Genomic DNA, 21,668 nt, shown 5'->3' with positions numbered 1-21,668 from the left:
TTTTTTAAGGTTTTCTTGAGAGCAGAACTGTGAGGGAATGATTTATATTGTCACTCTGCACATTCTTAGACAAAGAAATAAAATCTGTTGTTTAATGCTTGGTTGATTAAAACTACTAGTGGAATGAAGCAAAAGAAAGTTGATCAAACAGTACAGAAATATTAAGGCTTATGAAGAAACCTGACAAGAGGAAGACTCTACACTTCGTGTTCAGAATGAAAATAAAACCAGGGATGCATGAGCAGTCTGCACAGGATGATGGATGAAAGATGCTCTTTGCAGCTCACAGCCTTGTATCTCTCCTATACCATGTTCTCCTTTCAGAGTGCAGTAAAACCCAAACTGTTTCTGTAGGTCTTGCAGGATTTGAATTGATGTACTGAAGCTGAAGGTCCATCTGTTCTAGTGCCTTGTCTCCTACTGGTCTTGGCTTTTCATGCCTAAATTCTGTTACTAAAATAGAGAAGTTTGATAGCTTTCCCTTTCTGGGGAGAAAGTGACTTCTATGCATCAGTTTAAGATTTGAGTGGCAGTGGACATGGAGTGTGTGGTGGAGAATGCCAGTAGAGGTATAGGGGTCAGTCAAGTCTTGCCGTACTGGTCTCCACCTGGGATGAAAATTTTTGTGTGTCTACAATAGGCTCAAATTACACTTGTAAGACCAACACCTCCCATGCTTAAAAATGAGCTAGGCTCATGGATCTTGTGAGGACAGTCACACTGAACTGCAGTCATTTAGGGTCAAAGATCTGGAAGTAGATGAAAAAGCAACTAGATGCTTGGGGAGATTTTCTATGGCTTTGGTGAGGTGAAACAGGGGGTACTGCAGTCACCATCAACAGCTTCCTTACACTTCTCCTAAGATGTGGTCGTCCAGCCTTTGGAACGAGTGGTGGGTGTCCGGAGTCCCAGGGGGGGTCCAAATCGCCTGGTCTGCCTTTTACCTCTCCTCATCTGCGCCGATGGAACAAGTGTTCCCAGCTGATCACGCCTCTCACCTCACCGCCGCGGAGGATGTGAGCGGGTGGGCGTAGGAGGCTGGGCGGGGGGTGCAGCTCCTCCGCGCACACCCTGGCAGCGGGTGGGCCGGGAAGGAGCGCAGTAGGTGTCTCCGCGCCTCCGCCCCTCCCTTCCTCCTCCCTCTCTCCCGCGGCGCATCCTCCCGCCCCCCGCCCTCGCCTCTCCCCGGCACTCGTCGCCTGCGGGGCTGCTGCCGGGGGTGGTGCCAGCAGCGCCGGCCCGACCCCCCGCCTCGGGATGTTCTGAGCAGGGGCAGCTCCCCTCGGGCCGCTCCGCGTCTCGCCCGTCGCCTGCCCGTTCCCCCCGCCGCCCCTCGCCTGCTCGGAACGGGTCGGGTCGGTCGCCGGTGGCGGAGGATCCCGGCGGTGAGTGCGGGACAGGGCGGGGCGGCCGCCGGCCCCGGGGGCGGAGATGGGGTCGGGGGCGCGGGGGCGCTCGGGCGTGGGGGGAGCGGCTCCGCTGCGCGTCGGTGCTGCCGGGACTGAGCTGTGTCTGTGGAGCCGTGCGGGATGCGCGTATGTGGGTATGAATATATAGCTATAATTATATCTGTATATGTAATATCTATCTGTCTGTGTCTATCCGTCTATCCAACCGTCTATCCATCCATCTATCCATCTATTATCCATCAGTCCATCTCTCTATCCATCTATCTATCCATCTATCCATCTCTCTATCCATCTGTCTATCTATCTGTCTGTCTGTCTATCTATCTCTCTCTCTATACAGATAAATTTCCTGTTGAACGTCCTCGTGTGGGCACGGGGGAGGGAGGAGAAGCCGGGCGCCGTGGCCGCCTTGTGCCGACGGCGTGTCCGCGGGAGCCCGTGGGTGCCCACACGGTCGCGCCGCCCTGCCCTGCTCGGTAGGTGCCTCTCTATGTGTATGTATGGACGTATGTATATGTATGTTTGCACATCTGTATGGGCACGGCGCCCTGCTCTCTCCCTCCCTCCCTCCCTCTGCAGGTGCCTGTGTGCTGTGTGACACACCCCGGTGCCGCACGCCCGCGGTCCCCAGGTGCCCCCGCACCTGTGGTCGCGGTGCTGCCCTGGGTGCGGGTTTGGGGACACCCTCGATGGAGGAGTCGGAGGGTCCCGCGGGCTGGGTCCTGCCTCCGCCCCGTCTCTCTGTATAAAGCACCCCCCATTCGCCATCCCCAGGGTGACAGGTACTGTAGGCAGTTTGGCTGGAGCACAAACACTGCCTTTCTTCACACGCTCGTCACGAGTTAGTAGAAAGCTGCGACAGCCCAGATGCCTTCCTAGACATCCATTCCTCCTACTCAGGCTCTGGCGAAGAAGAAAAGATAACAGGCAGCACTTCTGTCTGTGTGGGTGGAGGAAGAGAAAGGAATATTGATAATGTATTTGTTGAAGGGACACTAATTTTTGGTTTTAATTACTATTTTAGTGGTTTCAGTGTAGCACTGTGCTGCATAGCTGCCACGGAACTCACTTGGTGGCTTTAGTTCAGTGCTTTTAAAACCCTGTGTTCTTCCTTCTGCTTTTTAGTAAAATCTTTTCTCGGTCCTGACGCATGCAAGGAACCCAGTCAGGAAAGCTCAGTTTCCAGAAGAGGGATGTGGACTGTGTGCAAAATGCTGAACTGGAAAAGCAGCATTTTCTATTTGCTCCGGTCCTTCTGGGTTGTAATGGCAATTTCCTACAACAAGTGAACATTTGTCATTCGGGAGGGATTTTAGTTAATGTGGTTTGTTTTGCAGGTTGGTCTGTTTGTTTGGGGATTTTTAAGTTACTGGTGTTTTTTTAAGTTGGTTTTTTTTTCTATGAATTAGAGGTGGAGTATCATTAAATGCAGGGCTAAATCTTGCAATTAGCACATGAACAGAACCATCCTTTGGAAGGAATGATGCCTTGTTAGACAAGGAAGGGACTCATATCAGTGAATCCATCTTCCAACCAGTACTGCATTATTGGCAACCTCTCTTAGGATTCTCTGGAAACAGGATCTCTGTTTCCTATAGCTACATAATATAGACGTATAAATAATATAATTTTTAAGTAATTGTGTTCCCATTCAGTTGGAATAATTTTTTTTTCCCCTTTCTGGGATAAAAGACTTAAAAAATCTTATTGAAAGTGTACTGTCTTTTTTTTTTTTTTCTCTAGAGCTGTGTGAAGAAAGTCTTCAGCCATGGATGTGTTCATGAAAGGACTTTCCAAGGCAAAGGAGGGAGTCGTAGCAGCAGCAGAAAAAACCAAGCAGGGTGTGGCAGAGGCGGCAGGAAAGACGAAAGAGGGAGTCCTCTATGTGGGTAGGTGGGCAGCGGAGACCACAATGCTGGTTGGTGTACACAGACATTCACAGCTGGATCCTCATCAGACCTAGTATTCTGAAAAAAAAAACCCTAATCACTCATAGGAGACCATTGCAAAACAAACAAGAGGAGAGTTGTGCCTCCTGAGCTCCAGTTCTTTAATGTTAGTTCTTATGTCACGTGCTGGCCACGTGTCACTGCTCTGTGGAGCCACATCTGTAACACCAGACTGAATGAGGTTGTATCATGGGAGGTGCCTTGCAGTACAGGTCACTGGCTGGTTATTCCATTCAAGAAGTTGGTACAGTAAAAATAAATTTAAAAAAATATAAAAGCTGAAGTGGAACGTAATTTGGCAGCGTTCTATAGAATGTGGAGTTTAAATAGGATTTTAAGAGAAGACACTTGAGAGGTTAATTCAGGAATTGAGGATTAGACAGGCTGACTGATTGGCATGTTGACAGTAATGTTTTGTGTGGCAAAGTGTCATGTCCTCATCGTTTGAAGTTAACTTCATATTTTGTACTTACTATTGCAAATTCCTAGCATTTCCATGACTTCTCCAAGAAGAACAGCTACAGTTAATGGGGTAGTGCAGGTAGACCCCAAGGTTGCAAAGCAGTTATTAAGTGTCATTCTAGGACACGAAAGTCTTGCATAGAGGCAGGGATAAAATTCTTTTGAAATCCCAGATTGGTGCTTTTATGCATGATAGTCATCTTCATTTTAGCAAGTATTGGGCTTTAGAGGACTGTCTTGCAAATGCTGCCATGAAAAATTCACAGAAAAATAACCTGCCAAGACTACAGGAGTAAGTGGTTATTTTTAAAAAAAAGTAATTATGGATCTGTTTCTCTTATTTATCAAATAAAGTTAGTGCGTAAAATAAAGGAGGGGAAAACATAGCCTTTCCTGTAGTTCCTTTCTATTTTGCTGATTTTGTAGCAGTTCAGCTCTGTAATGGATGCTGTGTGTGCCAAGGGAGATGTGCACACATAGCAGAGAGAAGTTAAACAGAGCTGAAAACTGGAGGCATTTTTTTTTCAATGGGAGCACTGAGATCGCTGCAACTCCAGTGTCTTTTTAGGATTCCCTCCACCCTTGCAGGCTAGTGCCAGTTTTTGAGAAATTATTTCTGCTCCAGATAGTGTGGACTACTCATTTGGAATATACTTCTCTCATTTTGAGCCATAGCAAAGCTCAGTGCTCTTGCCAACAGGGATGGCAATTATTTTGAACACTAATTGTAAGATGAGTCTATTTTAAAATGAGCATCTGCTCATTTTCAAGATACCAAAACAGATGTTCTCTCACCATAAATTGTGCTTGATGTTGGAGTCATTTTTCAGGGGTCAGGCCTTCTTTTATTTTGTTTTCTTGTGATGCTGACCATGCTTCTGGGGTCATTGATTTCTTTGTATTGGAAACCTCCATTGTGTGCTGAATTAATCTTTGTGTTTGACCTGTTCTCCAAACCGTAATAATATTTGAACCTAGTTCTGCTCCCAAAGGCAACAGATTTCCTGTTGACTTCAGAGACGCTTTTGCTGAGGTTGAACTTTGGAGGGCAGGCTTACTATTTTTTTCAAGAATAAATGACTGAGGACAGCAGAACCCTGAGCCATGATAAGGACTTGTGCATGTGACTGTAGTAATGGTGGATGATCGTTCTCGTGCCAGATGCCTCCTTTTCAGAAGGAAGGAGCTGTATGCACACTTTGTTGTGCAGGTAAAAAAGCCTTTGGTTGGAAGCTGTCTCCAGGAGCTCTGGCAGCTCGTGTACAGTTGTGTGCTTGTCCATACCTGCAGGGTGTTTCAACAGGATCACATAGGGTCAGGGGTAAATTGGGAGCTGAGTGTTTCTCTGTCTACTTCCCAGGCACACAGGAGAGGTGGCTCTTCTCCTGTGCAGCGTTAGCAAAGGCCGGTGTAATAATCTCTGGTTCTGTAGGCTGGTAATGGTTTCAGTGCAAAAGGTGGTGGAACCCCTTTAAGAGCAGAGGAGAGGAGCAGCACAATGCAGTAGACCTCCTGAAGATTTCCCCCTCCCTTTATCGTTGGGTTTTCAGGTTTGAGTTTCACAGCCAGATGATACTGTGAAAGCTGCCTGACATCTTGTAAAAAAGAACCTAACAGCACTGGGCTAAGAGGGACGTGTTGATGGTTTTTAGTTTCATAACATTCAGCCTTCAGTTACAGTTACTGCTGGAGAATTAAGAAGATGCAAAGTCTTTGGTCCAGATCCCCTAGATGGTATGGTCTCTCACTTGAATGAGTGGAATTGAAGTAAATATGGAAAACATCTGGACCTTCCTGTCCAGGCTGCTGTTAACTGTTATGTGAAAGGTCATAACATAATTCTACCTGGTAAAGGATTAACTGGGGATCTGTTTTTTCCCCTGTCTCTTTTTTCTTCCCTAAATCCACTGTCTTTATCCTCTTTTTAAGTACTCAAGATACTTTTCAATACAGTCTACAATGTGTTTTTATGCTTTCATGTATTGTTTTTTTGAGGTTTCTTTCCTGCCAAATTCCTCTGCTGACGGGCTTCTTCATTGGCCAGCTGAAATCGGTGGCTCTGTCTTGACTCATACAAGTGCAGCATCAGAACCTTTCTTGATGTTAAACAAGGGCCTGATCACTGTTTAGAAAGGATGACTGAGGCTCAGCAGTCCTGTGCTGCTTGCGTTTGCTGTAAGTTTAAAACTGGGTCTCTCTGTATCCTTCAAGAGCTGCTGGTGTGAAGCAGTGAGGAAGTGAGTGGCAATACCCCCACTTGCTTTGAAACCAGGAACTGAGAGTAAGAAGGATGCATTTGCGTGCTCTTGGTGATGTAGTGTTCAAGATGTCCACTGAGCTTTTTGTGTGCTACCAGTGAGCTGAAGATTTTGCTCAATTGACTCTTCAGTGCATGTTCAGTGCTCAGAAATGGAAGTTTCCAGTCCATTTTTGGTGTGTCATACACTAGCACAACAAAGGAATAATTCATCAGCTGCAGGGTTGCTAACAGATGAGTTGTTTACTACTCCCTGTGCTGGCACATGGCCGTAGAGTAGAACAGTGCAGTCATGACCTATTTGGCAAGACCATCCAAATTCCTCTGCTGCACTCTCTTTTCATGAGGTTTCTTGTTTTCCTTTGATGGTAGAAAAGCCAGCAGAGTAGTTGAGGGACTCAAGATCTGTCTGGTGGAATAATGGGCTTCAGGACTTGGAAGCAACCATTTTCCTTAGATGTTAATTTCTCCTTCCCCTAATTTGGGCTTAGGTCTACCTGTCTAAAGCCAACTCTGATTAAGCAAGGTGAATAGTCTGTTGGTCTCTCAAATAGTCCAGAAATGAGTGTATTTCCAAGCTGCTGATACACTCCTTCTTCTTGGCATAATGATAGTGATGATAATAAATTATGAAGAGAGTCTATGGTATTTTTTATAATTGCAAAAAGGCAGAAATTCTGTTTTGGCTTCTCCCTCGCCTCACACAAATGTGTACTATAGCTAGGAAAAAAAGCATTACCATGTACTACTATTGCTTCTAAGTAGTTTAGGTCAGAGTTAGGTTTCTTGGTCTTTATATTATCCCTACTCTGATTCCTCTTGTTTTGCAGGATACAACAAACAAGACTATTGATGTTTGGGGAATGCCAGAATGAAAGACAGCTAATTTCTCTCAAATACAATGTGGATGACCAACTTTCCTTCATTGCCAGCCAGAAGTCACCCTACTGAATTAAGCTGTTGTTATTTATAGGCCTGTTCTGGCAGCTCCTAATGTACTTCTAGATGCTGTTGTAGCTCGGATGGCAGAAACAGCTACTTGCATGCAAAAATGTGCAGTAGTGGGGCAAGTAGTATTGAGCTCTAACATATGCTGTAAGATCTGGAACACCAACTAGCTGGTTGTTTGCCAATTAATGGATTTGGCTATACATATCCCTCTTCTGTATGGGTCTATGAGCCGAGTTTTCATTAAAGAAAAGCCTCTCTTCCACTAGCAGAGAATGCAGAGCATTTCTTTATGAGTTGTGGTTATAGCAGTGTTACGTCAGGGCAAGTGAAGTAAGAATCAGCTTACACAGATCCCTCTGGAGCTGTATGCATTGCAGAGGTCCTCAGGGAGTTCTGTCATACCATCCATCTCTTACTGGCCTCAGGGAACCGAGTGCTTGATAATTCACAGGTTTCCATGTCTTTAATAGCTTGGCTTGCAGACTGCAAATTCAACAAGATGAATGAGATACTGACCAGGTTTAACAATGCATTCAAAAGCATATGCTTAATATTAGGTATTCCAATAGACACTGTAAGCCTGCAATGGTGTTTAGTCTCTTTCTAGAAGTCAGTTAAACCGTCATAGGCTTGAATTCCAGCATGAGTTCACAGTGCCCTGCTTTTTCAGGTCTCATGGTATCACAAGATTGAGAACCAAAGTCCTAAAACAGATCTTTAGACGTTAACACCTTGCATTTAATGAAATTTATGATTCTTCAATGGTAAATATTTTCAGTGAGAGAAATAAATCTTTTTTTTTAAAGAGAAAATTAAAATAAAGGGAGAAAATACTTCTCAGCTGTTTAACCTCATCATTAGCTAGCTGAAGGAATATGTCATTTTACTTGATGCAGTATTTTTTCCCTTTTATTTGTTGTGGATTATTATTTTGCTGTTGCTCATGGGTAACAGAGCCATTTCAATGCTGTAATCAATCTAATAGTGTCATGAATAGATGGCTAAAGTTCCATAAATTGGCACTAGTAGCCAGTAGGACATGTTGATGAATGAACTTATATTTTATTTCAGTGTTTAATTGTATTATTATAACAGTAAGTTTCTTTCTTGTAATATTTTTCTGCTCGTACATTTTCCTCTGGTATATTTCTACTTATATCAGTTTGTACATGTTTTTTATAGGGTTAAGATAAAATTGTATCTATGTTAGAAGTGTAAAGTCAGAAGTATAAATTATAATGTCTCAAATACTGAATGACAGAGACAAAAAATTGAATTACAAATAAGGTAATTCTGTGTTGCTAATAAAGAAAAGTCATCCTATCTCTAGCAGACTAAGTAAGATGATTAACTAGGAGCCATAAACTCTGTCATTGTAATACTTAATTGCACATTGTTAAGTGTCATAGTCCACAGATGGATACTAATCCCTGAAATGTAGCCAAATTCTAAAACCTCACAAGGACAAGTAGAGGTCTGGTAGGGGAAAAGGCATGGAGGTAGATTTTGAACAGCGGTATGTGCTAATTTGTTTCTCCTCCTGTTGAAAACACAAGCAGTTGTTCCTTTGATGCATCATGGTAAAGAGTTATGATCTTTTTTACATAGCTGTTCCAAAAATCGGTTTGGTCTTCAGGATGACAATTACATTGCTTTCACAGGTCTTTTGTTATGACTCAATCTAGTACAAGTTCTAGGTTGCTGCCTGCAAATCATGTATGAGCTGTCACATGTGCCTGTGACAACGAGGACACCAGATGCAAAAGACCTTGAGTTTGATTTCAGTGGCTTTTTCATATTTAAATCCTATCTACCATTTAAAGTTTCTCTTTTGTATTAATTTATGTCTAAATCTGGCTAGCACTACCAGCTCCCCATGATTTTAACCTCTAGGTCTTTCTGTAGTTCAGTAGTGGTTGTCAACCCCTGCGAACTGAGATCTGGCCAAGTGGTGTAAAATGAAATTGTAAGGATCTTCTGGGAACTGTGGCTCTGATCTTCTCCAAATGCATGCAAGAGCCTCCTTAGGATGTCAACATTAACATGGCTTCTGTGCAAGGTCATGCATGTGAGTTTGCAAACTGAGAGGCTTAATACGGCTGTTAGGAAAATGGCAAGGAAATGAGTATGTACAAGAAATAAACTGCAGAAGTGTTTCCACTGTTACTCACCTTTCCACAGTCAATATATATCCATGCAGTTGTTCTTTACTGATGGTTTTACCTTTTCCCTTAGATTAAATTCCTCTTTAATTTCTTTTAATAACCTTAGAAAATACTGTATGCAACTGTATGTAATCTATATATTAATCCCTCTTTATCATCTGCCTAGTCTTTACCAGTACTTAAGAATATACACTTTCAACCAAATACTGTTCTTTTTTTAGGTTCCAGGACCAAAGAGGGAGTTGTTCATGGTGTCACAACAGGTAAGACAATTATCTCTCAATTTCAACTTCTTCTCTACATTTGATTAATCAACCATTTAGCTGTTAAAAATTCTTTTTGAGAGCACTACAATTTACAAAAAATAGAAAAATATAGGAAAATTGAGAGAGCTGGTTGGGTGGGATGACTGAAGAGAAATGGCTTATAGGAAAGAAACAAATTTCAGAGCTTTGATCGAATGATTTGAATTTGTCACAGTTATGAGTGTTTTGAGATGTTTTTTAGAAGTACCTAATCTCTCACTAGCAAGAGTACTTTCAGATTTTGGAATTAATGCCAGGCATGTATGTTCACAATAGCATTTCTACACCAAAAAAGGAGTAAATTTGCATTTTAAATTGATTTGCAGGAATCGTTTTAAGTATGAACTGAAACCAGTAACAAATAATTTGTTTTAAGGAGCAAAATGAATGGAAGTCTTTGATATCTACAGAGTGCAGGAAAACCTTAGCTGACCATAGTGCACTGAATAGAATGTGTAATTTTCTGCTGTAGAAATGAGGCATCTGGAGATGTGAAGAAAATGCATGCTCAAGAATATTAATTTGTTTTTCCCCAAAGAAATGAGAAAACAAATAAGGTACTAGAAAAGGATTTTTGTTCTTAGTGTACAGCCAATGTATCATTCACGTGTGCTCACATAAGCCAGTGCCAAAGATAAACAATGGTACATAAAAATGTCAGTACTTAATATCACAGCCCATATAAACAATTGAAAAGTCAGTCAAGAGTATTTCTAGTAACAAAACTGAAGAGAACATCTATGATAGTCCTTCAGAGTTGAGCCTCTGGCTAAGCATGCGTGCTGTTGTTATGAGGTTTGAAATCTCAGCCTGTTAGACCTCAATTAAGAGAAATAGTCAAAGGGATCGTTACTTTAACCAGTAGAGGATTGCAGTAGAATGAGATTTGAGGCCCATATATCTAATATCATCACAGATGTGGGAACAACAACTGACAACAGTTGCAAGCAAGTTAATAGAGGTGATGTACACCAAGCTGGGCTGTGGTAGAATCCAAGTCAAGGGCATTTGCACATGGATGAAACGTGCTGAAGCAATAGGACTCAAGTAGACTAGCTCAGTGGGGGACTTCTTTCCCATCTCCCAGAAGAAACTACTGATCTCAAACGCTGTGAGTATCTTTCTTTATCTGATTGCAATATGTGTAGTGAGACAGGAAATTTTAAGTAAATGAATAGAATTTTTGACAGGTTTGAAAAGATGGTAAATTTTATTCTGGAAAGAACAAAACAGACTCTAAAGCCAAACATAAGGAGAACACATCTGTTACGTGCTGTGCCTGTGAACAGAAAATTTGGGAAAGTTACTGTCAATTTTAGGCAAAACAGTGGTTGTTCCTCATGCACTTTATGAAATGGGTGTCACAAAGTGAAACACTGAAAGCTTGGGAGTAATGGGGTTTGTGCCACAGTTTGCTTCCTTCTGGCCTGTTCAACTGTTTGAGATGAGTTTGGCTGTTGAATGGAAATGGAAAATGAGTAGGGGTTGAATTTCAGGTTGAAATATGACTGTGAGGAGACTTCAGGCAGAATCTAGAGAGCACATTATCCAAAATGAAACAGTATGGACTTGGTACTATAAGAACAGAGAAATTTCTTGGGTCATATTTTAAGAATAAAAACTAATTGTAAGTCTATAAAGAGTTGTTCTGGCCAGCAGAGAAGGTAGATGAAAACAGATTCGTGTTCAGTGTAGTCATGCTAGGAGGTATAACATGAAGACACTGAGAAATGCCAGTGAAGTTGCTGTAGAAATCAAATCCCTTTAAATCAATGCTATTAAGGTTGATATAACAAAACTGCCCTTTAAGACACTTGTAAAGACCTACTTGTCTCTTTTCATAGGACTGGGAGTTCACAAGTTCTGGTCATCTTAGCATATTAACTCCCCAGTGCATCAGGTGAAATAAATATTTTATTATGTAAATAAAAAAGGTTTGAGAGGTTGGAGACAGTCAAATCCAAACTAGAATCACAGATCAAAACAAGTGTGTTCAAAATTGTGCAGTTAGTACTTTCTTATTGTCTGAGTTCCAAAAGCTTGCTAGTTTTGCTATTTTTGAATAGTTAGTGGTTTAAAACCCTGTGCTGGTGAGATAACTGTGAGCTGACACACCTCAAAGTGCTATAAAACTAAATACTCTTTGGTCAATTACTTTCCAAACCCAGACATTCTTGACTGAGATGTTTCTTGCTTTAAATGTGACCTGATTGTACCAGGTTTAGTGGCATAAAGACACTGTGAAATGAGGATCCTAGGCTGTGCTTCACAGGAATATGGTGAGAGTGTTATTTGTGAAGTCACCCTTTCTCAGAACTTCTGAAGATGAAGCAGCTTTGCTTATTGGTTTTATGGGGTGTTTGCTTGTGTTTAGAATTGCCTTCCTAATTAACATGTCTACTGGCCTTTGACTATAAATGCATAATTCATCTACCTTGCTTATCTCCCAGGGATAAATGTCCAGAAATGAACAGTATTAAAGATAAAATATTTACAGTTCATCTTCTGATATTCAAAATAAAGCACTATTTGTAAACAGATCAGGGAGAAAAAGCCCTTGGTTCTTCAACCATGTGTCTGTTTCCTGAAAGTGAGTGAAGACACAATATCAAGTTATGAACCATAGTCAAGCATTTTGCTGAATTATTTTATCCAATCATTCTTGTTTTTCTTAACACAGTTAACACATTCCTGCTGTGTTTATTTTAACTCCATCGGGTATCTTACAGAAAAATTGCATAAATTAAAGGACCACCAATGTATTTATGGCATCTTTGTAAATGAATTCTTCAAGTACTTAAGACTAACTTATTGTCTGAAATAGATATTCAAAAATATATTTAGTGCAGTAAGAAGAAATTCAGAGAAATCCTGTAGTTTTCATCTACTTTTATTGTTCAAAGTTGAAAGCAACTAGTTATCATTTTGAATTAAGCCAAAGGTTTCACAATGATATTGTATGTTACCCAGGTGCCTATAATAAGTAGGAAAAAGAAAACTTCAATGCTAATATTTTTTGCACTGTGCTGTAGTAAGTATTTGAACTTCAAATTCAAAGTTAACCTCGAGATGGTCGTTGTACATCGTCCCAGGGTCATTTAATGGAATGGACAGTCTCTGCATAGACAGAAGTAATCAGGCCAGAGCACAGCAGAGCTCCGCAGAAGCTGATTTACCCTGTTTCTCAACACTGTGATGCAAAGCATGTATCAATCCTACAAAGACTTAAGGGTTTAAGATCATTAAACAACCTGGTATTCAGATTAATTTAATTAGTTGGAATCAACCCCCTACATTCTGAACTGATTTGTTTCTGCATAGTTAATGCTTTCCCCTGCTTACTACTTAATGAAGGCAATAAAATATGTGAGACTGGAAACCTATTTTGGTTTTTCTTCTCCTGTCACTGGGGTTTCAGAGCTGGATGGTCACCAGGCTGGAGCTAATTATCAGAGTCACTCTGGTGACTTCGATGATGTTTGGGTGCTCTGATTTCTGAAGCGGTGTATGAGAGATCTTTCGTGGTAACTCCCATGTCAGCTTTCTCATGCTATGTCTGTGCGGGTTTTGGCTGAGGTAGAGTTAGTTTTCTTCATAGTGGCTGGTATGGAGCTGGTTTGGATTTGTGCTGGAAACAGTGATAGTCTTGATAACATGGGGATGTTTTAGTTACTGTTGAGCAGTGCTTACACAGTGTCAAGGCTTTTTCTGCTTTTCACCTCACCCCACCACCAGGGTGGGGTGCACGAGGAGCTGGGAGGAGACACAGCCAGGACAGCTGGCCCCAATTGACAAGAGGGATATTCTACACTGTGTGGCATCATGCTCAACAATAAAACTAGGGGTAAGGTTGGTGGGGGGCAGCTGCTCGGGGTCTGGCTGAGCATTAGTTGCTTGGTGGTGAGCAATTGTTTTAATTTGCATCATTTGTGTTTCTTGGGCTTCATCTCTCTCTCTCTGTTATTTTCCTTTTTATTACAATTTGTTCAAGTTATAGTATTTCAATTAAACTGTACTTATCTCGGCCCACAAGTTTTCTTACTTTTACCCTTTCAATTCTCTTTTCCCCTGTCCTGCTGGGAGTGGCAGTGAATGAGCAGCTGTGTGGTGCTTAGTTGCCAGATGGGGTTAAATCACAAAACAGTCTGAAATAGAAGCAATCTTAAATATACCTCTTTTGTTACTACTTTTATCAACATCTTATTGTTGTGCCATTGACGGTGTTAGTGGCCTGATTCTTTTTGATTTTACTTTGCATGTACTAAGCCTTTCCTAGGATAATATGTTTCTGAGAGGAGAAAACAGACTTCAGGCAGAGCTTTTCCAAAACATTCTAATAGTAGGAACACCAGCCACTGGATAGTTGTGCTTGGTAGGTGGTTGTACTTGCCAGGACAGCATAGAAACATGGCTTTAATAATGGCATCAAGAATTAGGTGTTTTCTACTGAAGCATCCACAGTGCTCTCAATTCCACTCTGTTTCTTGGTATTTTGCTTTTGAGGTGCAGTTTTTTTAATAGCTTCAGATAATGAAACTAATTATGACCTGGCAAGGAACACAGTGCAACCATACTTTTATCGTTTTATCAGAAGGAGCGAGTCTGCTTGTGATCCTTTGTCAGCATTGAGCCTGCTGAATTTGTCCTTTATATGTTCTGCCATTCAACATGTTTTGGAAAAGAGAGTTTTCAAAACAGTGTATGTCACTTGCATAGAAAACAAAATGAACAGAATGAAAGGGCCTAGATTTATAGAATCATGGAATGTCTCATAGACTGGTTTGGTTTGGAAGGGACCTTAAAGATCATTTAGTTCCAACCCCCTGCTGTGGGCAGGGACACCTTCCACTAGACCAGGTTGTTCATATCTCCATCCAATCTGGCCTTGAACATTTCCAGAGATGGGGCATCCACAACTTCTCTAAGCAACCTGTTCCAGTGCCTCACCACCTTCACAGTAAAGAATTTCTTCCTTATGTCTAATCTGAACTTTCTCTTTCAGTTTGAAGCCACTCCCTCTTGTCCTATCACTGCATGCCCTTGTAAAAAGTCCCTCTCCATCTTTCTTGTAGGCTCCCTTTAGGTGCTGGAATGCTCCTACAAGGTCTTCCTAGAGCCTTCTCTTTTCCAAGCTGAACAATTCCAATTTTCTCAGCCTTTCCTTATAGGAGAGGTGCTCCATCTCTCTGATCATCTTTGTGGCCCTCCTCTGGACTCTGTCCAACAGGTCTATGTCCTTCCTGTGTCAGAGCCCTAGGGATGGACACAGCGCTCCATGTGGGATATCACAAGAGGGGCAGAATCACCTCCCTTGACCTGCTGGTTACGTTTTTGATGCAGCCCAGGATGTCTCCCAAAAAATTAATGAGACAGAGGAAAATTGAAAAGCAATACTAATATGTACCCAAAACACATCTTTTTTTTTTTTTTTTTTTTTTATATATATGTATATATATATATATATATTGAGAATAGAATTTTTAAATCTACTTCTGCAAGATGCCACTCTAACATCTCTGTTTGAGGTTTCTTTTTGCTATTTGAATTAATATTGGAAGCAATAGAGAGTTTCTGTCTCATAATGTTTCTCAGCTTGTTTCTGCAAGACTCCATGTACGATCAGGTCTTAACATTCTTTGCAAGATACACTGTGTCACTAGGACACACTTTAAGATACGTGTTTACAAAAACTAGTTACGTGTAGAATCCAGAGCTTTTTGTAGTCTGTAGCTGGTAATAATCAAGTGGGGCATCTTAACAAATGTCTTTTTCCACTTATTAGCATTAAGTCAAACCTTCCCTGAGGGCAACATTTGCTTTACAGCAAAAACCACTTTTGATTTTTTATTTTTTTTCTGGAAAAAAACATGGTAGTAGAGTAGTGGATGTATGCAATAAAATTTCTTGAGAAGTTTTTAATCTCATTAGCATGTATGGTTATGGAACAGACTTTCTCTGTTTCTAGTTTCAGACGATGTATAGTCTGTTGCCGTCCTGCTCTGTAATGAAATCTCCTGGCCATAGCAGAGATAATACTCATTTGGTTCCTAACTTTTCCCTTTCACTTAGAATGAGCATTAAATTATCAGCATCCTTTTTCAGTCAGCAGATATTTATTATTTGGGTCTTTAATAAAAATTGTATTGTTTACCTTTCTAGCTTTTTCCTAATTGTTGTTTTTAATGTCAATCATGGCAGTGTATTCTGCCTGCCCTGCGATATGGACGGCTGATACTCTTTATGCAAGAAATTAAAGAAATGTAATTTATCCACAGAAAGTCTAATTTTTTTGCATGTGCTTCCCCAAAAAAAGACTCAAAAAGGGTGGCCTAACTGCTAAGCAGAATCCATCCTGTGCTCAAAAAGGATGCAAATAAAGCTACGAATACATTTTATGGATCAGAGGGAATTTATCTTGGAGGAAAATATAGGATTAGTTAGAATTGCAAAAATATATGGGTGTTTTTGAAGAACAGTCCCTTGTTTAGATGAGTAAATGTGTTTTTTTCTGAAAATCTGGCTGCATAACTTTAAGGCATGAAGTCATTCCATTCCTTTTCTTAGTTCAAGCTGCTGTCAGAAAGAGCCCTTGGGAATGAATGAGCAGAAAGAATCCAGTGATATTCTGAAAGGTAGAATGGCAACTGCTGATGTATATGTAGGCAAAATGAGTTATTGTTTCCCTGGAGCTTGGAAGTTAGCTATTAATCGAGTTTGCTTTGGCATCTTTGGCATTCAATCTTTTTGTAGATTACTATTTTATGTATCAGCATCAGGGTAAAAATCTCTAGAGAGTCTAATAAAAGGTTGTATTTGAAATTCTCTGGTTGAGCATTGGTAGATCTGCTTTTTAATTAACTATATTCTAAAAAATGAAAATAAAAACAATAATCAATGCTTTTGAGCCTAATGAAAGAAATCTTGTCTTCCATGCCCTGTACCGTGTAGCAAGTGTTTGGTGGACTAACTGGAATGGATTATCAAACTGGCATATGTGACACAGTGAGTTGAACATAATAAGGGCCCTTAAATAATGACTTTTCTTCCCTAAAGTACAGCTAGACATGAATGAAAATGTCAAATATCTTTCACATGAAAGATATTGAGCCAAAAATAAGGGTTATTTTTACCTCTGCTGCTCCAGTGTTATCAGTTGGATAGTTTAATTTCTTAAGATCCTCTTGGGGTACAGAAAATGTAATGGCCTTATGGCTTTTCATGTTGGACTGCCAGTGATAAATAAAATTCTCTGAAAACCTTACAGCTCCCAGAGTCCTAATGTGTTTTTCCATCATCTGTTTCTCCTCAGTGGCTGAGAAGACCAAAGAGCAAGTGTCCAATGTTGGGGGAGCTGTGGTGACAGGAGTGACAGCGGTGGCCCAGAAGACAGTGGAAGGAGCAGGGAACATCGCTGCAGCCACTGGCTTGGTGAAGAAGGATCAGTTTGCCAAACAGGTTTGTTTATTTACAGTCTTTTCCAGATGAAGAAGTGAGCAATGAGTGGTCTCCATGAACTGAGGGGCAGGTGGAGTGTTTTCTTTTCTGTCTGCCAGTGGATCATTTGTGTTAGGCTAAACAAATGAACAGCAAAAAAAATGTCTGCTGTTTATAGCTTGTAGTTTGAGTGATTTGAAGAATTTGGGAACTTGAATAGGATTAGGCATGAAACTTTACTATTCTGAAATGTCTTAGCAAATTTGTATCATGGTTTAAAGTGTGATCTGGTGATGATTCTGAACTCAGCAGCCTCTAGTGGAGGCCAGCCACTGTAGAATAACTGTTTAGTTAAATGAAAAGGTAACTGTTTTTCCCAATAACTCAGGATTAAAAAGCAACCTGCTAGTGCTGAAAGGTCAAACAGCAAATCTCAGGTTTAACAGCACAATTTGTGTCCACTGTAGCTTAAGATTGGTACAATTTTGTGTACCAATCCACTGACTGGTTAGACATATTACATCTAAAGTCAAGATCTAGCTGGAGAGTCTCTATCTTCCATTAATACAGTGACACTATCTCAAAAATGCCTCCAAGTATTCTGAACTCTTCAGATTAAATTTTCTCTAGCTCATCCTGTAAAGCACTCTGTAGGTGTTTTTATTCCAGCACCAAGGTGAACATAAGTATTTGCACAATATGAAGTGTTACTACATTTTTGTTGCTGATACACTGTGATTATGTTCTTCCACTTACACTAGGTGAAAAGTGACCCCAACTGGTGGGAGCAATGGTTTCCAAAATGTGTACAGTGTTGTTTGGAGGCAAAAATAACCCAGAAGAGACAAATACCTCCCTTTGTGCTGTTTTCTGTATGAACATTTAAGACTTAGAAAAAATAGGATTAGGAAGAATATTTAGTATTTGCATAAAGATACTGTGTCACAGATTTAGCATGAAGTTCTATTGTGCATTTTATTTCCAATTGGCATCCAGAGAAGCTGTTAAAATTGAATCCTTAAAAACTTTTAGTTTTTTCCTTGTCTGTTATTGAAGTGTATTCCTATCTATCTGACAAATCCTACTGGTGCTTTAGTATGGGGAGCAAAAAGGGATATTACATTGTAGTAGGCATTCATTTCATTGTGGTGGATTGTTCTTGAAAACATCTCACAAGCAGTTTTATTCTCTTTCAAAGCAGTTTTCCTGGGTTTTTTTTAGTAATTTTTTATTCAGCTTTGGGCGAAATGTTGCTTTTTATGTGGTCATGGTCCCTTGTAAAAGCTATGTTGAAGATTTGCAAAATTGAGTATCCAATGAACTGCCAGGGGATACAGGAGTATGGCATGGCCACAGTAGTCTATGCCCTTAGTTCCTGCTAAAGCTCTTCTGTAGTTTTACACAGAGAATACTCATTTCTGTTCATAGCTCTTCAAACTCAGTGTAATAAGGATCATCACTGTAGTAATGCACTATTACCTACTTTAGTATTGAGCATAACTAATATTTTTGATGTCAATATACATATAGAGATCCTTATAAAGTATAAAGCAAGTGTCTTCTGATTTTCATTTAAATATGTTCTGTATATTGTTAAGCTTAAATGTAAGTCGTGATGGCTCTAACAGAATAAAATCACATCTGTGAAATGAAAGAACATCCAGAATGTACATGCATATTATTCCACGGCCCTATAAATAGCAACATTATTCTGAACTGGTGCTTTGTTCTTTAGGTATGTAAAACCATTCATTTGATTCTTGATACCGGTATTTTTAGACTGAGATTCTCAGTCATCTCTACAGTATGACCATGTAGCTGATTAGTATCTGCGGCTCCTAGTGGTCTGCCTTAGGTCTCTGTCTCTTTCTGGTTTTGCAAGGGATGAGTGATCATTAATATCAAAATTGAATCATGTGGTTTTGCATTCCTGTGCAGCTCAGAGGGATGAGATAGACTTATGCTGGGCTTTTCCAGGTAAAGTGACAGTTGGGTAGGCCAGTTGAGGGCATCCAGAATACCAGTGGGACACAGGTCTCTTGTAGGAAACAGAGTCTTTCTGAAATAACAGAAGGTGTCAACCAAGCATTCAATCAAAGTATCAATGTAACTTTGTGTTTTATCTCTGTAAGGTTATGTGACTTAAGGCTGTGATATATCTAGTCTACTCTAAACTAGGAATAAGACCATGATTAGCAATAGCAAACTCATTCCCTAGCTTCAGTGTGGCTAGCCAAATGCTTTTGGAAGGTTATTCTTCCTAGGGACATCTACTTGGAGTTTATAAACTCCATATAAAGCAAATGGCTGTGTATATCATGTGCAAGATGAACACTTTGCTTGCTTACACAGGGTAAGCCATTTGATTGAACAGGGAATTGCAAATGCAGCATATCATTGAAAGCAGATAGAACCATAATTGCAGACTGTTTTTCCACAGAAGGCATTAGCCAATAATATGTTATTTTTAGTTAGCTTCTAAACTTGTGACAAATTATTTCTTCCAATTCACATGAACCCACGTAATCTAATCCAAATCCTCCAACTGAATGTAATAAATAGTGGTCTCCTGAGGTCCCTTCCAATCTGAGTTATTCTGTGAACTGCTGTAAACTCAACCTCCATGCAAGTGAAGAGGTTTGCATATTTGCCATCAATTACAGAATCAAGGACTGTGAAATAAATACAGAATCATAGAACATCTCAAGTTGAAAGGGACTCCTAAATTATCATCAAGTCCAGCTCCCTGCTCCTTGCAGGGATTAGCTGCTTCAAAACATGTTTCTGGAAGCCCCCTGAACTGATGTCATTGCTGGGATCTGCTACTAGTTGATCTGCTTGGCTGTGTGAAAGCTTGCAGTCTTGTGTGGTGACTGGCATTTTTCTTGTACCATGATGGAAGTCTGGTTTTGACTTTCAACCAGTTGAAAACACTTGTAATTTTCTTTACCCGTGGATACGACATTGCTTACCTAAAGGAAATACTAAGCAACTTCTTGGAAAAATCCTTTCTTGAGAAGTTTGTCCAAGCTTACCTAGTGCAGCCTTTAATATTGGAGTGCTTTGGAGCATGAAGCAGAGGCTTAACCATCCGACTGAGGCCAGGCTGGAGGGCTGCTGTCACACCACACTGTCACCTACCTGCCCCGCAGCTGGTGTAAGCAGGCAGTGCAGAGTGACAGCTGAGACTAGTGAGAGACAGGGATGACTCGACAGTGCCCATCTGAGGGCTGCCCAGGGGATTTCTGCTGTGGCAGAGACTTTGCTTAACACAGCAAGGGCAGTGGTGGTTAGTAGGATTGAATTAATTATAAAAGGGCTAGTGTACTGCTAGCAGTATTTTCATAAACAACAAAGCATTTATTCTGTGCCTGTACATGTTTTATTTCTGTGTACAGTGTGAATGTGCTTCTAAATTAATGGAGTTAAAAAAAAAAAAAAAGAAAATTATTGATGATTGCGTTTAATGTAGAGATGAACATGGTTTTTTCCTGAGTTAAGAAAGCTGTAAAATCCAAAGGATTTTACAATCTGAATATTCTGTTTTCAGCTCAGCATGAATGTATGGACCCAAATAGGCTGGAGGGGTACTGTAGTGTATAATACTGCCTGAGAACAAAACACAGATTACGAAGTTTATTGTTTTCAGATAGGTAATTAACAAATTAAAGTTCTTGACCTCACTAAATTCATGTAATTTGGTTCCCTAACATCTAAAAATAAAACAGTTGGTAAATTCTATGATTTCTATGTTGAATAATTTTATTTATACTAGCACCAAAATCCCCAGTCAATCTAAAACCTCACAGTTCTCTACCTACTATGTCAATATATAGTCAGATAGATTTCATCTGCTGTAGATTTACTAAAGTAAATAGAATAGCAGACCTTGTCCTTAACATATTTGGGATCTATATGATCTGTATAGGTTATGTTTGGTATCTATATGTGCTAAATCCTTTTTCTTTTTAGTGTCTCTTAATTTAACACGTTTATGGTAAATACCACTGTGAACACAAACATAAAACTACAGTAGCAGGTAATGTAGGTAGGTAATATACTTACAGAGCAGGTAATATAACTCATTGGTTTAATTACAAAGCTTTCAGAGGAAAAGACTTTTAAGTGTCAAGATTGCCAATTTAAGCATTAGGCATTTTCTTCTGTAGGGAATATTACTTAACTAAGAGCCCTTGCTAATTGCATTTTATGTGAAAATTAATACAGAAGAATGAAAGCAATGTCAAGTTTGCAGTATCTCCCCCTCCCTGCCCCCATGCATTTCCTGGCACTCCTTAGAATTTGAACACTGTCATAGCATAAACATTCAGTGCAGTGGATCCCAGGCATAGAGTATTTCTTGTGTTATTAATTTTCTTGCCCAGAATAGCTACTCTTATGAACGACCAAAACTTTCCGTGCACCATTAACCATTGTTTAGAGCCAGTGTGAATCCAGTCTGGGGAATCACCATAATCAAATATACAAATATGTACGAGCCTTCTTCATCCTTTTTACAGGGAAGCTCCATCAGAATAAAGACATGATGAAACGCCCTTTAATTTTGATGAGAGGAGAGCGACTCCCTTTTGATTAAGACACCAAGCACCATAGTGTACTCCAGCCAGCTATTATTTGTTCATTTGGGAAATCTTATTAGTAGAAGGAAAGCAAACCCTGCAAGTGTCTCTGAAAATTTGTCTTTCAGTGGCAGAATGAAGGTTTCTTTTTGTATT

The 21,668-nt window shown here is 40.3% G+C and overlaps 1 protein-coding gene across 5 annotated transcripts in view; it reads left to right on the top strand.

Moving 5' to 3' along the window:
• Positions 1–1,194: 1,194 nt before the first annotated feature.
• Positions 1,195–21,668, top strand: part of SNCA (synuclein alpha) — a 68,489-nt gene continuing 48,015 nt past the window's right edge. Inside the window, exons 1-5 of one of the 5 annotated variants that reach the window (XM_017831722.1) lie at positions 1,196–1,385; positions 1,750–1,885; positions 3,153–3,298; positions 9,415–9,456; positions 16,808–16,953. In XM_017831722.1, the coding sequence (XP_017687211.1) occupies positions 3,178–3,298; positions 9,415–9,456; positions 16,808–16,953 (309 nt within the window). In that variant the 5' untranslated portion in view covers positions 1,196–1,385; positions 1,750–1,885; positions 3,153–3,177. Of the gene's footprint in view, positions 1,386–1,457; positions 1,544–1,749; positions 1,886–3,152; positions 3,299–9,414; positions 9,457–16,807; positions 16,954–21,668 lie in introns of those variants that run through there. The other 4 variants (XM_017831723.1, XM_017831721.1, XM_017831724.1 and 1 more) reach the window with 4 other exon arrangements.

This window comes from Lepidothrix coronata, unplaced genomic scaffold, assembly GCF_001604755.1.
Source record: "Lepidothrix coronata isolate B3197 unplaced genomic scaffold, Lepidothrix_coronata-1.0 Scaffold195, whole genome shotgun sequence".
In the NCBI taxonomy this organism is placed as follows: Eukaryota; Metazoa; Chordata; class Aves; order Passeriformes; family Pipridae; genus Lepidothrix; species Lepidothrix coronata.
This window is presented reverse-complemented; position numbering and strand designations above follow the sequence as displayed.